An 18,598-nucleotide genomic window follows, 5' to 3' on the forward strand; every position below is an offset into this window, starting at 1 on the left:
TGACAGGGAGGTATAACGGCAATATATAGCCCCGACTCCAGCCCATGACCAGGTCTATATAGTACTACTATAATCTGTTGACCACTACTACAATTACTGCATCAAATAATAATATAACAATCCAGCTAGCTATAAAAGTATGCATGTTATAGGAACTTGAATGGTCTTGCATTCAGCAAACCACACCAATGTCCATTGAAAGTATTAGCTTACATTTAAAATAAGTCCTAAATAAGTCTTCCATTCCTCATTCTCAATCAGACAAATAGTAAAATATAAAGTATTTTTTCATGCTTTTATTAACACAAGATCACAAAAAGAGGAATAATCTATTAAACTTTGTACATTGCCAGGGTTTCTACGCTAAAATATACTTATATAAAAACACGTCTTAATTGCCTAATGTTTTTACATTTGCATAAATTAGTACCGTATTACCTGATTTTATTGTCAGAATGAAATGAATCTTAGCGTAAAGTATCAAGTTTCACAGTCGGCAGCTCATTCCTCCTGTCACAGTGATGGTTTCCCCGGTGATGTAGGAGGCGTCCTCTGAGCACAGGAAAGCGATCACCCTCCCCACCTCCTCTGGCTCTCCAACCCTGAGAGGGGCCAAGAAAAAAAACATGTATGCAGTAAAGACTGGTCCACCAGTCTCTTTTTAACCTTTATAAATGATCGAGCATGGCCAGCTCTTTCACACGCACACACACAGTGTAAATCCTTGTCTGACAGTGAAAAGTGCTTTATAAATTAAATTAAATGAATTATTATTATTATTATGTTAAGAATGAAAGCTAAGTGAAGTATCAAGACCTTTTAATGCTGAGCTGCTTCTTGAACTCCTCTGCTATGCTGTCATTCTTCCATATCTGGGGAGAGAACACAAAGATGTGATACACAAGGGGGCCAGTCCCAAATCAACTACCAAGCTCTCATACTCCACCACTTGGTTCTTGGATCTTATAAGTGCAGGTGGGGGGGGGGGGGGTTCCTCACAGCGGAGCTGAAGCGGGTCTTGATGACACCGGGGGCCACACAGTTGACCCGGATGTTACTGTGGGCCAACTCCGGGGCCAGAGCTTTGGTCAGTCCCAACAGGGCCGTCTTACTCACACTGTATGGACCCAAGGCCTGGGGAATGACAGAGGCTCCGTTAAACACACATGGGGGGAAATGATGTCATAATCAGCAGTACACGTCACCGACCAAGACAGAGACAACCGAACCGACAGCCATTAAGAGAAAATGTGACCCCCTTCACTCTCGAAGCTGCGTTGGTTAACCGAGTTGGCCAGATGTGGGTGTGTGGCACTTTCACATGTCGCGGATCAGCGATTAAATCAATCAATCAATCAAAGCTTTATATAGCGCATTTTATACCCAGAGGCAACACAATGCGCTTTACAGAGAACAAGGGAGGAGGGCATACGACCCACTCTCTACATATTCCAGAGGGATGCAAAAAAAACGAATCACCCGGGGGCCAGATAAGTGAGCTGTAAAAATTCTTCCCTGACCCCTCTCAACAAGGCGATCGAGCAAGCTCCTGGAGTATGTTTGTCTACCGGCTAAGAACATTTATAAAGCAATACATTACATTAAATTACATTTCAGAGTAAGAGAGGCTAAAAAAGCATCATAGGAGAGACATGGCAAATACTGGTGTGTGTTTGCTATGGCCCAGGCCTAAAGCCGGAAGTGGGCTGGTGTATGTCTGTGTGTACGTGTGTGTGTGTGTTAACTAAATGCTACGACATCCACAGCAGACACAGGGGTATCTATCGGACTCCGGGAGGTCTGCTGGTGACAGTCAATTCAGACGTTTTCATGTTGTACACCAAACGGTCGCAAACGGTCCCATATTTATTAACCCTCTCCGCATTTGGTTGTTTGCTTCATCTCCATGGTAACTGTAGCCTAGCTTCTTTACATTTTGTGCGATGGCTGTGTCAGGACCTTCCATACAGAAAATCAATCACAAGAGACCGGGCCTCGCAACTAATAATTATGTTTATCGACTATCAGTCGCTTATATTTTCGATAAGTATTAATCTAAAACTTAAAAAATAATCTCTCTTTGTTCTTATATGGTGTTATTATTGCTTACATAGACCATTGAAAGACATCGTTTCTTAGTACTGTATTTGCCTTTGCAACCTGCTACTGTACAACTGCATGTGTCCAGAATTTTGTATTAAAGTTGGTGTTTGACTAATCTAAGAAACACAGGCCTCCTCATCTTTGTGTTCTGTCAATGTATTCCAGTAAACTATCTTCTATTTTTGGACATCAAAGTCATTGATTACAAATTTGTTGTAGCCCCACATACAACAATATATGGTGGCGTGTGCAAACCTTCATTCAACCTCAATTCAGGAAGTGCGAGACTGTCTACATCACAACACACCACTTTGACATTTTGAAATGATGTATCGACTCGATGTGATTTGTGTCACCTGCCACAAACCTGCATAGGCTGGTACCCTGCGACAGAAGACACAAACACGACACTTCCACCGCTGAAAGACAAAAACAACGCTATCAATCATTAAAGGTTGTAAACTAACAGCAAAGTTAATTATTTACAAAGGACAGTGTAGAGTTCAGAGAGATTATTCCCTGTTCCCTCTGTTAAATCTACATGACAGACACTCTCACCCTCTCTTCTCAATGTGTGGCACCACAAGCTTTGTCAGGAGGAAGGCGGACTTCACGTTCACATCCAGGATCTGACAGAGACGTTTGGGAGAGTCTATTAAGGTCATGAAATAAACAGGATCATCAGCAGTAAGCACACACACACACACACACACAAAAAGATGAACTCTCACTCTTATTAGCAGAGCGCCAACTGATTTCACAGAAAATATAGCTAAACAAAGTCCATGAAAGTGAGGGTGGAAGCAACACTGACGAACAACGCAGTGAAACCTGTTGGACATTAGGGCTGGGTTTAAAAAATCGATTCATCGATTCTGAATCAAATGATTCAGAATCGATTCATGAATCCCAAAATCAATCTTTTATTTAATGAATGAATGAATAAATGAAGGTATGAATAGTTAATTCATTCATTCAATGATTCATTCATTCATTTTTGGAAATCAGTATCGATACCCAGCCCTAGTATTGATGTGTTGCATAACTTGGCAGTCATGCAATTAAGGTTACAGCAACAAAAAAAAAAGTTTTTTGTAACACTAACCGAATCGATATTGAATCGAATTGAGATAATCGATTCTGAACCTTGTGAATCGGAATCGAATCGATTCTTGAAATTCGACTCGATACCCAGCCCTATTGGACATGCGCAAATTCAATTCAATCAATCAAAGCTTTATTTGTATAGCGCATTTCATACCCAGAGGCAACACAATGCGCTTTACAGAGAACAAGGGAGGTGGGCATACGACCCACTCTCTACATATTTTGATTATTGATGACACAGCTGTTATACAGCACCATTTACAAGACGTTTGGTGCACCTTATCCCAGACTGACTCTGTGGAGTCCATGATGTTCCCAAAGAATGGGTTGACGGCTGCGTTGGAAACAAGAATATCCACCCCTCCACACTGGTCCACTGTCTGAACAAAACAGAGGAAGTATATATCAGAACAGTGCTCATTCATTGGAATAACTGAGACGGCACCCTGAGGTAAATTAGCTGTAGGGCTAAGGTCTCCCAAAGGTCTGTGGGAGACAGCAGGGTCAGTTGGGGTGTCTCTCTACCTACCATTTTAACTAATTTCTCTCGGTCTTCGCTATTTCCAACATTGCAGGTGGTCCCGGTGACCTGTATGTTCTCACTTTGCAACAGCGCCACAGCCTTGTTGACGTTTGCCTGGCGCCTGCTGCTCACAATCACATGAGCGCCCCTGTGGCCTAGTGCTTGTGCTGCAGCCAAACCGATCCTGAGAAAGAGAGGGGGGGGTGTGTGTGTGTGTGTGTGTGTGTGTGTGTGTGACACGTGGGTGTGAGGTGAGGGCGTGCGCACAATGGACAAATGCACTACCTGCGAGGTTTGCCCACTGGGATGGGACACATTCTTACCCTTCGGTGGAGGCTGTTACAATGGCAACCTTTCCAGCAAGACTACTTTGAGACATTTTTCTGTGCCCGCTGACTGGATTGGCCATAAGGCGCGTAAAAACACTCCTCAGCATACAGACCTGAGAAGAAAGCAAAAGTCCCAATTACAATGGCTTGAGAACAACTTTCTAACTAATTTAACTTTTAAATTTTATTTTAACTAACTAATACCTCAGTGTACAGAAGTGTCAACAGCATGAGCCTACTATTTAATTACACTTTGACAGGAAGACCCAGTCAGAGACACAAAATCAGACTGAGATAGACCTTAACTTACCACACGCAATATTTTGATGCAGCATATATGCTATGAAGTATCACGGTTTATTTACCTGATGATTCTGTTATGAAAAATAGTGATACTAGTTCTGATACCCGTGTTCAGAAATGTGGTGTCTGTACAGTTGTTTCTCTACATACAACCCACTGTAGTGTGTGTATGTGTGTGTGTGTGTGTGTGTGTGTGTGTGTGTGTGTGTGTGTGTGTGTGTGTATGTGCGTGTGCCCGTGCTGGGCGCACATTCCGTGTCACAGGCTGTCGGCTCCAATTAGCTAATTAAAAAACCAATCAGTGTCTGGAGCCCCTGTAGGAGCCCACGCCAAATATGAATGTCGTTGACACGTGTCCGAGGAAAAGGGAAACAGAGATAAAGGAAGACATGTTTGTTCATTTATGTGTTTATTGGAGCCTATAGATTGTACATGTATCACATGCCCTGTCGGGACCCCTTGAGACGGGTATTTGTAAGTTGTGTCTGTGTTGTTTCATGTCCGAAGAACAGGTGGTAGGCTAATAAATGTCTATGGGAGCATTTTCTACGGTCTCTATTTTTCCCATTTTAAACGGTCTTACCTTTGTTCGGTACATGAAAAAACGTTAAAAGAAAAAGCTGAGTCAAGTAGCCAACTTAGGGCGAGCAAAGGACACTAGCTTATGGAACAGACTGGAAAGCGGTGCTGGCTGGATAACAACGCTGTTTCCGGAATAGTGCTTGTTAATTTTCCAAAATAAAAGTCCCCTTATAGCTGGTTCCGACAATGATCATGTGACTCATGCTTTGAGTCTGCCCACTCCACCAAGGTGACCGGGTTGAAGATCTCAGGCTAGTAATGGGGCTGATTTCATACAAACCACGAGTAGGCTAGAACAGGGGTCAATCCAGATTTTGGTACCACCTAAGGTGACCAAACAGTTTGGGTGTTTTTGTCACCCCTACATGTCTCCTGTTTATATTTTGGCATGATAACCCTGTCTATCTAGTAGGCTACTGATTCTGGGGCCCTTGAGCAGTGGCATTTTATGTTAAATAAAATAAAATAAACGTTCAGCAACACTAGTAGCCTAAATTAGGGCACTGCGAAACGGTGAAATTACACCCCCACAGGGAAAACTACTGCGCTCTCCAAAATATGATGGGTTCTAAGTTGGATGGTGCCCATGCTACACCGTTCCTACCTTCCTACTCCCCTACCTACCCACCCACCTGTCTACCTAGCTACCCCTCCACGCCCCCTACCTACCTACCTACCTACCCCCTACCTACCTACCCACCTGTCTACCTAGCTACCCCTCCTCCACGCCCCCTACCTACCTACCTACCTACCTACCTACCTACCCACCCACCTGTCTACCTAGCTACCCCTCCACGCCCCCTACCTACCTACCTACCTACCTACCCCCTACCTACCTACCCACCCACCTGTCTACCTAGCTACCCCTCCATGCCCCCTCCCTATCTACCTACCTACCTACCTACCTACCCCCTACCTACCTACCTACCTACCTAGCTACCCCTCCATGCCCCCTACCTACCTACCCACCTGTCTACCTAGCTACCCCTCCACGCCCCCTACCAACGTACCTACCTACCTACCTACCTACCTACCTACCTACCTACCTACCTACCTACCCACCTGTCTACCTAGCTACCTACCTACCTACCCCCTACCTACCTACCCACCCACCTGTCTACCTAGCTACCCCTCCACGCCCCCTCCCTACCTACCTACCTACCTACCTACCTACCTACCCACCCACCTGTCTACCTAGCTACCCCTCCACGCCCCCTCCCTACCTACCTACCTACCCCCTACCTACCCCCTACCTACCTACCTACCTACCTACCTACCTACCTACCCACCCACCTGTCTACCTAGCTACCTACCTACCTACCTACCCCCTACCTACCTACCTACCTACCTACCTACCCACCTGTCTACCTAGCTACCTACCTACCTACCTACCCCCTACCTACCTACCTACCTACCTACCTACCTACCCACCTGTCTACCTAGCTACCTACCTACCTACCTACCCCCTACCTACCTACCTACCTACCTACCTACCCCCTACCTACCTACCTACCTACCTACCTACCCACCTGTCTACCTAGCTACCCCTCCATGCCCCCTACCTACCTACCTACCCCCTACCTACCTACCTACCTACCTACCTACCTACCTACCCCCTACCTACCTACCTACCTACCTACCCACCTGTCTACCTAGCTACCCCTCCACGCCCCCTACCTACCTACCTACCTACCCCCTACCTACCTACCCCCTACCTACCTACCCACCCACCTGTCTACCTACCTACCTACCTACCCCCTACCTACCTACCTACCCACCTGTCTACCTAGCTACCCCTCCACTCCCCCTACCTACCTACCTACCTACCTACCTACCCCCTACCTACCTACCCACCCACCTGTCTACCTAGCTACCCCTCCATGCCCCCTACCTACCTACCTACCTACCTACCCCCTACCTACCTACCCTCTCCTCTCATTGCATATAAATGGGTGAAATAACTCACCCTCAAACAGGACCCTGCTAACCTCAGCTGCATCACAGCTACATTTCTGTAGAATCTTTACTCAGAGGACACTAAAGAGATGAAAACAGATCAATGTTATAAAGATTACATTTCTGTTGTGCTATGAAACATAAGTACAACAAGAAATCAAACAGGGACTACTGTCTTCATGAAAATGAATGAGTTCTATTCCAATAGGCCTATTTAGCTGTGCAGGCACTGCAATGGCAACCATGGTGTTTGGGTGCGTTCTGTTTTATGTTGTTCTTTCATGTAGTTTGTTTCACATACTTCAACAGCACACACATGGCACACACCGTATACATATAACATCACTCACCTATCACACTACACTCTGCACACACACTCACCACACTCCATGCTGTATATATTATGTAAATTGCATTTGTGCCTCCCTTTTAACAGTATATCATATTTTTTGTGTATCCGCCCACAAACGATTGTTTGTTCACATTCTTGTTGTGGGTTTCGAAATTAAGATCTAAGTCAAGTATGACATCTAGGTTTTTAGTCTGGCATTTGGTGTCAATTGCCAGCATTTTTGTGCGTTTGTCCGGTTGTCACTCCCTCCCTCCGGTCAACGTTGACCTGCATTTCTCTGTTGGCACCACAAGAGGCAGAAGTCCCAGCACACCAAAATAAAGAAGGACACAAAAATCACCTCACTGATCTCCACTGCACAATACAGTAGTGGTGAGAACATTGGACTCCCACCCGGAGACCCAATGGGGATGATTTTATGGGACTATACCCCAAACCTCCACAGGTTCATCCTTTCACTCCAACCTTTAGCCCTTGCCTTATAGGTCAGATCCTGTCCCAACCCCAACCCTTATTCTAACCCCAACCCACACTAGGGACTGGAAGAAGGACACCAAACCAACCTGTTAATCTTTATTTGGGGTTTGTTTCTAATGAATTCTGTAGTTTGTACCCTGCGCCACCAGAGAGCGCTATGGTTCCCTATTAGAGTGAGAGTTTCCTCAGACGACTGACAGCCTGTAAAAACGAATATCTAACGTCTCCCGTTTTATTCTTGCTTCTATATAAAACAGGCATGTAAAGTCACCAAGCATGTTAGAACAAAGTAGGAACCATGAATGTATGTATTTAGCTTGTGAACTACAGAGTTCTGGGTCATTAAGCCAGATAGCCTAGCTGCTTCCCTCACGTAACGGCAGCTACTGGCCATTGTTCTGTATCCCAGTTGAGGGAATGGTTACTCACACCATTATTAACTATTTATTTTGTTTCATTTTGGCTCCTGGACTCATTGGGTTTATTTTCTGGCTACAGTAAGAAGGTATGAATGTGTATCAGGTTAAAGTTAGACAGTAAGAAGGTATGAATGTGTAAAAGGTTAAAGTTAGACACGGTTTGATTCAACGTTTCTGAGCTGAGCGACGGTTGAGAGGAGTGTAGCCGACGTCACCATGGTTACACAGCCAGTGGGGGGGGGGGGAGATGTTGCGTCACGGCCCTGACGTTTTGATTGACAAGACGATTGTCAGCCTGTGATTGGCCAAAGTAAAAATTGATTGACAGTTGACCCGCCCCCTCGTAGTCTCCGGCCTGCAGAGATACACACTTGAGATTTTGCGTCACGGCTCTGACAGCTGTTTGTCTCTATGATGTCATAATAGGACATGGGTGATATAAATGTGGCTGGAAAGTGGTCCCTCTTCATTATGGACAGTGATTTATCAGAGAGACATTTAGCCTGTGTTAAATGTTATAAACATGCCTTGCTTTCCATGGATTACGTGCTGTTTCCGGAAGGTAGGTCTTCTTATTCCAACAATAGTTAGGTTACCCCTCTTGCTTTAAAAAAAGAAGCTAGATTTATAACTTTTTGAACAAGCTGGGAGTAATGCAGCGGATGATAAGTAGGCTAATGCTAGTAATGAGGCTACAGTAGCATAGGCCTAGCTGTACTAGATGTGCTTCACGTTCAGGTTACTGAGAAAGAGCGCAAGTGAGCAAGACACGTTGATCTGTGCCCAATTTAAATCACTTGGATTTGTAAATAGGATATATCTTCAAATGTGCAGGTCCTATCCTGGGTTGGTAGAGTAACGTTAGGCCTATACCTACAGTCATTTGAGCATAGATTCAAATCAATATACCCCGTCAACAATTCTAATAGGCTAACGCTACAGATATGATTGTAATTGTCGGTACCGCGCGCAGGCGCAGTGTCCCGTCTTCCCGTAGCCAGAACCTTCTAGAAGCCACGGCTGTGTGTTCATTGCTGCACACTTCTAGTCTAAGCAGCCTCAGTTCCCGTTTTATTCATGTTAGCTCATATAGTCCAACTGAAACAGCCCGACAGCTTGTGGCGGTGGAGAATGTGCTTTAAAAGCTGGCACTATGCTGTCTGAATAGGGAGGCCTACTGGTACTAGGCCTAATAGGGGTTCTATCTCATGCTTACTGTTTTGGTGTGAAAATGAAAAGCAAAGCTGCTTCATACCTTTATCTAACCAACTTCTTCTTAAACAGAAGAAACGATTTCATCCTGCAGGCAGCCCACGACAGAGGTAAGAAATACTATGATTCAGCATCAAACATCATCCAGGAGCACCACCATGCAGTCAGTTTCATATTGGCCACCATTTCTCTTTTCTACCCAGTGTCAGTCACATCAAGGAGAATGGGGTCCCTGCCAGTAAGACCACCTCTGGCCAGGTGGGTGAAGACACCTTGACCCCAATGGTCAAAGCCATTGATGTGAACTCACTCCTTCCTGCCAAGGTGGTTGAGGTCACCACTCCCACCAAAGTGAAGGCCGCCAGCCTCCCCAAGGTGGTTGAAGCTCCCACCCCCATCAGAGTGGTTCAACCCGCCACCATCATCAAAGTGGCTGAAGCTCCCACCCCCATCAGAGTGGTTCAACCCGCCACCATCATCAAAGTGGCCGAAGCTCCCACCCCCATTAAAGTGGTTCAACCCGCTACCATCATCAAAGTGGCCGAAGCTCCCACTCCCATCAAAGTGGTTCAACCCGCCACCATCATCAAAGTGGCTGAAGCTCCCACCCCCATTAAAGTGGTTCAACCCGCCACCCCCATCAAAGTTGTTCAACCCGCCACCCCCATCAAAGTGGTTGAAGCTCCCACCATCATCAACATGGTTGAAGCTCCCATCCCCATCAAAGTGGTTGAAGCCACCACCCCCTCCCACGTGAATGGTACGTTCCATGCCTTCCTCCCTGTCTTTATTGTCAACTCTGTTGTCTCCTTGTCCAACGTCTGACTAGATGTTAAATCATATTTGTTCTAGAGTAATGTATATTGTTCTACCACTCACCTGGTGCGTCAGGTGCGTACGGTTGTTTATTAGTAAACAACTGTCTCTTCCCTTGGTGCCTCACTAGGCTCTCTCCACCTTTGGGACGTCTGCGCTTCCAGCTCCCTGGACAGGTGAACAACAAGTACTTTATTGAAACAGGGTGAAGGCGTGACAGGCAAGGGGGGCATACTAATTATTCCCGGCGACCTTGATTAAAACCTTGGCTGTGTGTGTGACCCCACAGCGCAATCACGGACCACAGGGGTCGGCTGCCTAGTATGCACTGGGCGAGTATCAGGGTTCCTGAGGGTCACGTTGGACAGAGAGGCCCCGCCCCCACCGCCACCCTCACACACCAGCAGATGGTCTGCATGGGGTACGCTCTGAGAGAATGGACTGGCTGCACACACACGCTAGACACGCTACACACACCAACACACAACATTGTAGAGTACATTTACACACAAACGAAACCCATTGAGTGTGTAACTTTACTGACTCACTGAGTTTGTCCATCCCAGGTTCCCCAACCTTGCGCAGACCTGCTACCTGAACTCCACCCTGCAGAGTCTTCTGAGCCTCCAGAGTTTCTGCAAAGGGCTCCGCAAGCAGCAGAGAGTCTGGAATTCAGTACCGGGAGCCAACCTCTTCAGGTGCTTCACACACACACACACACACACCCACACACACACACACCCACACACACACACACACACACACACATTTGTACACAATAGGTACTCACAGAGTGCTGCTCGAAGAAAAATGCAATACATCCACACAGCACACATGGTTCACATACAGCAACAGTAGAATTCCTTTGTGAAAACTCTCTCTCTCTCTCTCTCTCTCTCTCTCTCTCTCTCTGCAGGTTCTTTCTGGGGATCCAGGTGTCCAAGTTCACCAACGACCGGGGCCTCAAAAAGAGGCTGCTCTGGGCTTTGAAGGACTGTGTGTCAGCTGAGGCAGAAGAGTTCAAGGACAATGGCCAGAAGGTCGGTAACAAGCTTCTTTTTTGGGGGGAGTGACTATTCTTACGGCGTCTTTTTGTATTGATTCAATGTCGTTATGTGCGCCGTAAGAATAGCGGGCATGTCTGTTGTCACGGCCGCCATCTATTAACCATCAATTTCAAGCATTTTAACCATGAAGACATATTTGGGTTAGGGCTAGGGTTGAGGTTGGGGTTAGGGTTGAGGTTGGGGTTAGGGTTAAGGTTGGGGTTAGGGTTAAGGTTGGGGTTAGGGTTGAGGTTGGGGTTAGGGTTAAGGTTGGGGTTAGGGTTAAGGTTGGGGTTAGGGTTGAGGTTGGGGTTAGGGTTGAGGTTGGGGTTAGGGTTGAGGTTGGGGTTAGTGTTAAGGTTGGGGTTAGGGTTAAGGTTGGGGTTAGGGTTGAGGTTGGGGTTAGGGTTGAGGTTGGGGTTAGTGTTAAGGTTGGGGTTAGGGTTGAGGTTTGGGTTAGGGTTAAGGTTGGGGTTAGGGTTGAGGTTTGGGTTAGGGTTAAGGTTGGGGTTAGTGTTGGCGTTTAGGGCAGGGTTAGGGCACCGTAAGAATAGACTGTGACTTTTTTTTTAACAGCTTTTAAGGCTTCAGTGAGTGAAACGAAGAACAAAATGCAATAATTTGTTCCACTGTATTTTCTTACCTGGTTTTCCCTAGTATGTTTCATTCATTTATGTGTGTGCGCGTGTTTGTGTGTGTGTGTGTGTGTGTGTGTGTGTGTGTTTAGGATGCCCATGAGTTCCTTGGCTGCCTCCTGAACCAGCTGATGTCTCTGGCTCCAGGTCTGAAGGGACAAGCAGTGGCGATGGGCGGGACCTATACCTGCCCTATCCAATCACATTTCACCTTCCAGCTGCAGAGCACAAGGACCTGTAGAAGGTGAGACACACGCACATACTGTGTGTAAACATGCATGCATTGCACACACACACACACACACACACACACACACACACACACACAAACAAACAAACAAACACACATAATGTACACATTTATAGCTGGAACATATCTAAATCATGTGTTTAAGCCTGATTCCTTTTTCTTTGAAGGTGCGGAATGAAGTCCTCGAGACAGCAGAAGAATTCAAACCTGTCCCTGGATTTGATCAGTGGTGATTCTGTAAAGGACAGCTTTCGGAGATATTTCATGGTCAGTGTCACACTCTGTACTCTATTCACTGTTGTTGTATTTAACGATGAGGTCTGTATATCTCCCCAGGCGCTCGTACTAACCTTCTCCAACTCCATATGCCACAACTAGCTATGGTTAAGGTTAGAGTTAATGGATCAGTTAGTAGTTGATAGTTTATTTTTAGACATTTTTTAATTCATTTATTGATTTATTGGGGGTGGGCGGGGCTCAAAAGTGTCCCAGTGTCATGTACTTCCTGTAAACTATATTGGAGATGACCGCTGTTTCCTCTCTGCTGTAGGAGACGGAGCTGGACTACAGATGTGACTGTGGGGGTTCCAGCTCAGGCCTGCGCTGGTCTCTACTGACCCTGCCTCGGTGAGAGAGCTGACCCTTGACCTCTGTGGGCTCGTCTGTGCATGCATATAGACATATAAGACTTCCTCTATTGTCCAAACACTTGCCAGTGATAATTATACAGCATTGAAATGCAACACCGACGACTAAAATGACGTCTTATATTTTACTACAGGCTACAGTTACATCTCTTCATATCAGAATTTGTTTATTGCCATGCAGTTTTCAACGAACTAGGAATTTGCTTTCATATATGTTCTTGTTCTTATAGAATATAATAATATAGTTATATTAGTATATCTACAGCTACAACATTACCTTCCTCTACAACTCTCTCTGGATTCTTTCTTTTTTTCTCTCAGGGTGTTGGTCCTCCATCTGAAGAGGTTCAGAAAGACGTCAGGTTTCACTCTGGAGAAGACAGACGACCCGGTCCACCTGTCCAGAGAGCTGGTGGTGAGCTCTGGACCATCTGGGGAATCCGCAGTCCTTCTCCATGACAACAGGACCCAAACACCGGAACTCAACCAGAACCGGCGGAACCCCATCCAGAACCAGAGCCCCCCACCGGCCACAGGTAACATCCCAGTAAAGGGTTCTGATCCTGCGATCGTTACAGCTCACACAGAACGGACCAGGTGTAGAATACACTCTATTAAGCCGGGCTCAGACTACAGGATTTTTGGGCCGATTTATCCCTGATTCACCCCTCCCGACAATCGGAGGAGAAATCTGGTCTGGAACGTTGGTCGGGGGCCGATGATCGGCCCAGATGATCTTGTAATGTGAGGGGGTTTACAGATCCAATCTTTTACCTCCCGATCGGCACGCAGACCCATCGGGGCGGCCCCGATAATATCAAACATGTTTGATATTTAAGATTACGTCCCGACTTTACAAGCGAGACGGCGAGACCAGTGGTTCGTTGCTCCCTCGGGCACGATAAGATCCTGTAGTGTGTGATGAGCCGTTATTTTCAAATCTTGCCGTGTGTGCTTGTTTGAGATGCGCAAGAAGAACATCTGTTAAAATTCTCCTTATGTGCGTGATGTAACCCGATTTCGAAATCGGTTAGGATTGTAAATATCCTGTAGTGTGAGCCCGGCATTAGTCGGAGCTGGAGAACAAGCATAGAGATCAGACTGGTCTTTTCTTGCCCTGTCGTTTGCCGATCCAGTCCTTCTGAGCACAAAGAAGAGCGAGCCAGAGAAAGAGGGGAGCGACTATGTGGTGAGGAGGACAGAGACAGATACTCTAGACTCAGAGAGACACAATCAAACACTCAAAGAGAAGGTAGCAGCCGACTGTATGGTTGAGAATAACACATGAGAACATCAGGCATGATCATGTTGATTCTGTGTGTATTGTATAAAGCTGGTATGTGTGTGTTAGTAATTACTAGCTTGTATTTCTCTCGTGTCAGGGAGGGTTCAGATACTGTCTTGTCAGCGTTTTGAGCCACATAGGCTCGTCTACCACATCAGGTGAGGCCTAGTTTGGACTGGATAAGACATGAAATGGCCCCTGTCTCATAGTTGAGGCACGCACACATCCTCAAGACACACACACACACACACACACACACACACACACACACACACACACACACACACACACACACACACTTACTGTAGACCTGGCTGAGAATAAAACAACAGAACTACTGACCTGTGAACTCAGATACATACAGTCCATGAACATAATATTATTATACTAACCTCAAAGCTTTACTGGTAAGAACACAACACACAGACAAAGAAGAAAATAACTCACAGTTGAAAGCAATTAATTGAAGGTGAGTGTCAACACACACACACACACACACACACACACACGTTATACACATCTGATCACATCAACTGACTGTCTCCCCTCTCCTTGTAGCGTCTGATTTCCTTGTGTTCTGCGTTACCGGACCAATAACATGTCTTCCCTGTCCTCTCCGTCTTCTCCATGTCCTGTGCTGACTCTGTCCCCTGTGTTCTGGGTTCTTTGTGATCCACCCTCAACTCGTTCTGTCCTGTAGGACATTACATCAGCGATGGCGTCTATGCTGATGGAGGCCCGGGAGACGGGAACGACCGCTGGCTCTCCTACGACGACCTCAACGTTACGGAAACCACCGGAGCGTCGGTGTGTCGCCTGCGAGAGAAGAGCGCCTACATCCTCTTCTACGAGAGACAGGTGCCCTGTTCTCATTCACAGTTCTACACATAGCATGGAAATCAACAGTAATGTCCTTCAAGTTCAAGTCATCACTTTAGAAGACAGGATATTTGCATACATCAACTACTTAGTAACGTATAAATGTTTTCTCTTGTAGAAGCCGGAGATTTGTCCAGGATCTGGAGGGGGCAGCCTGGGCGCTGGACAGACCAGGGAGCCTCAGGCGGACGGCCAGGGGGCGGAGCCGAGGGCCAGGGGGCGGAGCCGAGGGCCAGAGCCAGTCCGGGGGATCCTGCGCTGTCCGGACCGCGGGACCGCGGTCCGGCCGCTGGAGGTCTGGGAGGAGGTCGGCAGGCCGGGCGCTGGACAGACCAGGGAGCCTCAGGTGGACGGCCAGGGGGCGGAGCCGAGGGCCAGGGGGCGGAGCCGAGGGCCAGAGCCAGTCCGGGGGATCCTGCGCTGTCCGGACCGCGGGACCGCGGTCCGGCCGCTGGAGGTCTGGCAGGAGGTCGGCAGGCCGGGCGCTGGACAGACCAGGGAGCCGAGGGCCAGGGGGCGGAGCCTAGGGCCAGAGCCAGTCTGGGGGATCCTGCGCTGTCCGGACCGCGGGACCGCGGTCCGGCCGCTGGAGGTCTGGGAGGAGGTCGGCAGGCCCCGCCGACGGCCCAAAACCAGGCGGCTGAACATGCTGGGTCAGCTGGTAGACGGGCAGGGGAACCCAATGGAACCAGAGAACCCTGAGAGAACAGACGCAGCACCGGATGAGGAGACACTGACAGAGGAGACTGCTGCAGCACAGACTCGGGAACCGGACCTCAATTGTGGCTCTGGGCTCCGGGCACTCCAGAGAGGAGTCAACCAGACTGAGGCTAACCAGACTGAGGCTAACCAGACTGAGGCTAACCAGACTGAGGCTAACCGGACTGGGGCTAACCAGACTGAGGCTAACCAGACTGGGTCTAATAAGACTGGGACTTACAGACTGGGGCTAACCAGACTGGGGCTAACCAGACTGGGGCTAATGATACTGAGGCTAGCAGGGCTGAAGCTACTGAGAGGGTTAGGAATAGCCGCAGCTAAGAGGACAAGGATTGGGACAAGATCTTGAACAGGGCTGGAGTCGGGGACAGGGTCAGGCTCATCTACAAGGACAGGGGCCGTTCCAGGCTCTGAGGACCCCAGGAACCCAAACACAAAGGCTCTGAGGACCCCAGGAACCCAAACACAAAGGCTCTGAGGACCCCAGGAACCCAAACACAAAGGCTCTGAGGACCCCAGGAACCCAAACACAAAGGCTCTGAGGACCCCAGGAACCCAAACACAAAGGCCTGCAGGAGCCCAGGAACAGGAACCTGCCACCACACAGGAACAGGAAACTGCCACCACACAGGAACAGGAACCTGCCACCACACAGGAACAGGAACCTGCCACCACACAGGAACAGGAAACTGCCACCACACAGGAACAGGAACCTGCCACCACACAGGAACAGGAAACTGCCACCACACAGGAACAGGAACCTGCCACCACACAGGGCTGGAGCAGGGGGACACTAACAAGGCGGTTTAGGCCCCGCCCGTGGCCTCCACCTCTGCTAATTAGACTGATCGTAGCCACCTGTCTTCCTGTGGTCACATGGCCCTGCTGGGCAGTCAACATGCGTATATCTGACTTGTATTCCTGCTACTCTGTGCCAGTTCAATGATAACGCATTTCAGAGAATGAACAAAGGGTTTAAAAAAACAAACACTAGACAGGTTTGAGAGAATCAAAGCATCTCCCGGTAGCATACTGACATTAAACTGGCACTGAGTAGCAGAAATGCAGGTCAGATATTACAGTGGCCCTAAAGTGTCACAACACAACGCATAAAAAAAAAGTGACAACGCATCAAAAATTGTGACAACGCATCAAAAAACGTGACAACGCATTAAAAAAAGTGACAACGCATTAAAAAAAGTGACAACACATCAAAAAGGTGACAACACAAACCGGCCACAACACAAACCGGCCACAACACAACACAACCCGGCCACAACACAAACCAGTGAGCCACAACACAATGGAAGTGAGCCACAACTGGGGGGGTGGAGTCTCGCCATCACGCCACTATCCACGCCACGAACCCCACAACTTGGCCTTTCCGGAGCCCCCCGCTTACCCCTCTGCCATCAAGCTCTGCATGTGCTGGTATGAGGAATTTTGTGAAGTACTCCATGGTGCATGCGGGGATATACTTTGAGTTAAATTTCCATTATGTGACAGTACAATTACTTATAGCCACATCTGTGTTAATATCCAGATTGCCAGAGGATGGTGTATCAGCAGTTGTCCAGCTTGACCAACATGCTCGGTGCGGTCATGCAGAGTCTGAGGGAGCTAGCGCAGAGACTATCCGGGGAGTCTGATGGGGTCGCACGGGGAGCAGTACTGGATGCACTGGACCCTGCAAAAACGGAGGAGGTCTTGGAGGAGCAGCTGAAGGACGAGGAGCATCAAAGGAAGATGGTGAGTAACTTCCGGGCAGAGCTTTGTTCCTTATTTTTGCAGGGAAGTGTTAAGGATCTGCCAGATGTGGTCCGGCGGGTGCTGTCAGCCATTGTGTCTACAGCGTCCATGGGAAGAGGGGGAAGAAGCCTCTGAAGAATATAACCCTCTACAATGTCATATTACGTAAGGGATTGTTCATATTTTCGCAAAATAATACATTGTCTTTGCTTCATGCCATGTGCATTGAAACCATTCCCTTTTTGGTTAAAAGGTGCAGTTATGGCCTGTAAGCCAAGCACCACTGTGACGGAGGTGTCTGCCCAGCTGCAGGAGACGCTGAAACATGCCTCCGCTCGACGCAAAAAGGTATGTGATGTCAGTCAGTTCATTTTCTCGTATCCAGTGACATGGCACGCTTCCAATGCGACTTGCGTTTACAGCCATTTCGTTATGTCCTTAGGCATCTGCTCCAGCCCAGCTGACCTCCCCAGCCCAGCCCCTGACCGCAGCTCCAGCCCCGACCACAGTGGAGTATTCAGATGAGGGTGACCTCCAGCCCAGCCCGTCTCCCTAGACCTCCCTTCCCTGATGGATGGATCAGACCTGCAGCTTTCTGGAAGCTTGTTCAAGGGGAACACTTGGATCCACTGCCTGGGATCTCTGTTCCCTTACGGACTGAATATAAACGATGACTTAAAGTGTTTTCTGTACCTCTTTTCATTGGCTATTTAGATTAAGTTGTTTATGATGTTCATCTAGAGCTGATGTTTAACTTGTCTGTTGATATGATTGACTGATTTCTGTCACTTTGTTTACTGATTTGATTGGTTTTAGTTCCTGTCACTGTTCTTCTTCGTGCGGGTTTAATGTTATATCCTCTCCCCCCCAGGCTCGGGGCAGAGGGGCTATCCTTTTACCACCCCGAGCCTGGGTAAGGGGGTCACCCGGGCTATGTATCTGGGCACACCTCCAGGAGCCATGTCACCGTTTCATCATCCACAACCGTTGGGCCACGCATTGCGTTGGGTGCCCCATATATCGGACAGCCCTGGATGGTCTGCGGTTTGTTCTGTCACTGTTGAAGAGTTGTGACTACTGAAGAAGGCCTCTTGAAATTATTTTCACCCTAATTGTCTAATCACCATCAGATGTGCTACTATAGGCTGTGGACCAGTGCCTGCGAGATACTGTGTTTGATTTTGAAGAAGGCCTGAAGGCTTAAACGC

At 47.8% G+C, this 18,598-nt stretch overlaps 1 protein-coding gene across 4 annotated transcripts; it reads right to left on the minus strand.

Annotated features, from left to right (window-relative positions):
• Nucleotides 1-328: 328 nt before the first annotated feature.
• On the minus strand, nt 329-10,824 carry dhrs4 (dehydrogenase/reductase (SDR family) member 4). Of its 4 annotated transcripts, none has more exons than XM_084461217.1 (10): nt 10,720-10,824; nt 10,243-10,347; nt 4,057-4,175; nt 3,740-3,917; nt 3,489-3,590; nt 2,662-2,732; nt 2,471-2,522; nt 1,000-1,134; nt 817-872; nt 329-602 (listed from the first exon to the last, which is right to left on the minus strand). In XM_084461217.1, the coding sequence occupies exons 3-10, from the start codon at nt 4,167-4,169 to the stop codon at nt 488-490; spliced, it is 822 nt and encodes a 273-aa protein (XP_084317343.1). In that variant the 5' UTR covers nt 4,170-4,175; nt 10,243-10,347; nt 10,720-10,824; the 3' UTR covers nt 329-487. The 4 variants fall into 4 exon arrangements, with proteins under 4 accessions (XP_084317343.1, XP_084317344.1, XP_084317345.1 ...); XM_084461218.1 differs by having other exon boundaries at nt 10,728-10,786; XM_084461219.1 differs by lacking the exons at nt 10,243-10,347; nt 10,720-10,824 and adding an exon at nt 4,949-5,076 and having other exon boundaries at nt 1,117-1,134.
• Between the last annotated feature and the right edge of the window lie 7,774 nt (nt 10,825-18,598).

The sequence above is a fragment of the Borostomias antarcticus genome (assembly GCF_949987555.1).
Source record: "Borostomias antarcticus genome assembly, chromosome: 37".
In the NCBI taxonomy this organism is placed as follows: Eukaryota; Metazoa; Chordata; class Actinopteri; order Stomiiformes; family Stomiidae; genus Borostomias; species Borostomias antarcticus.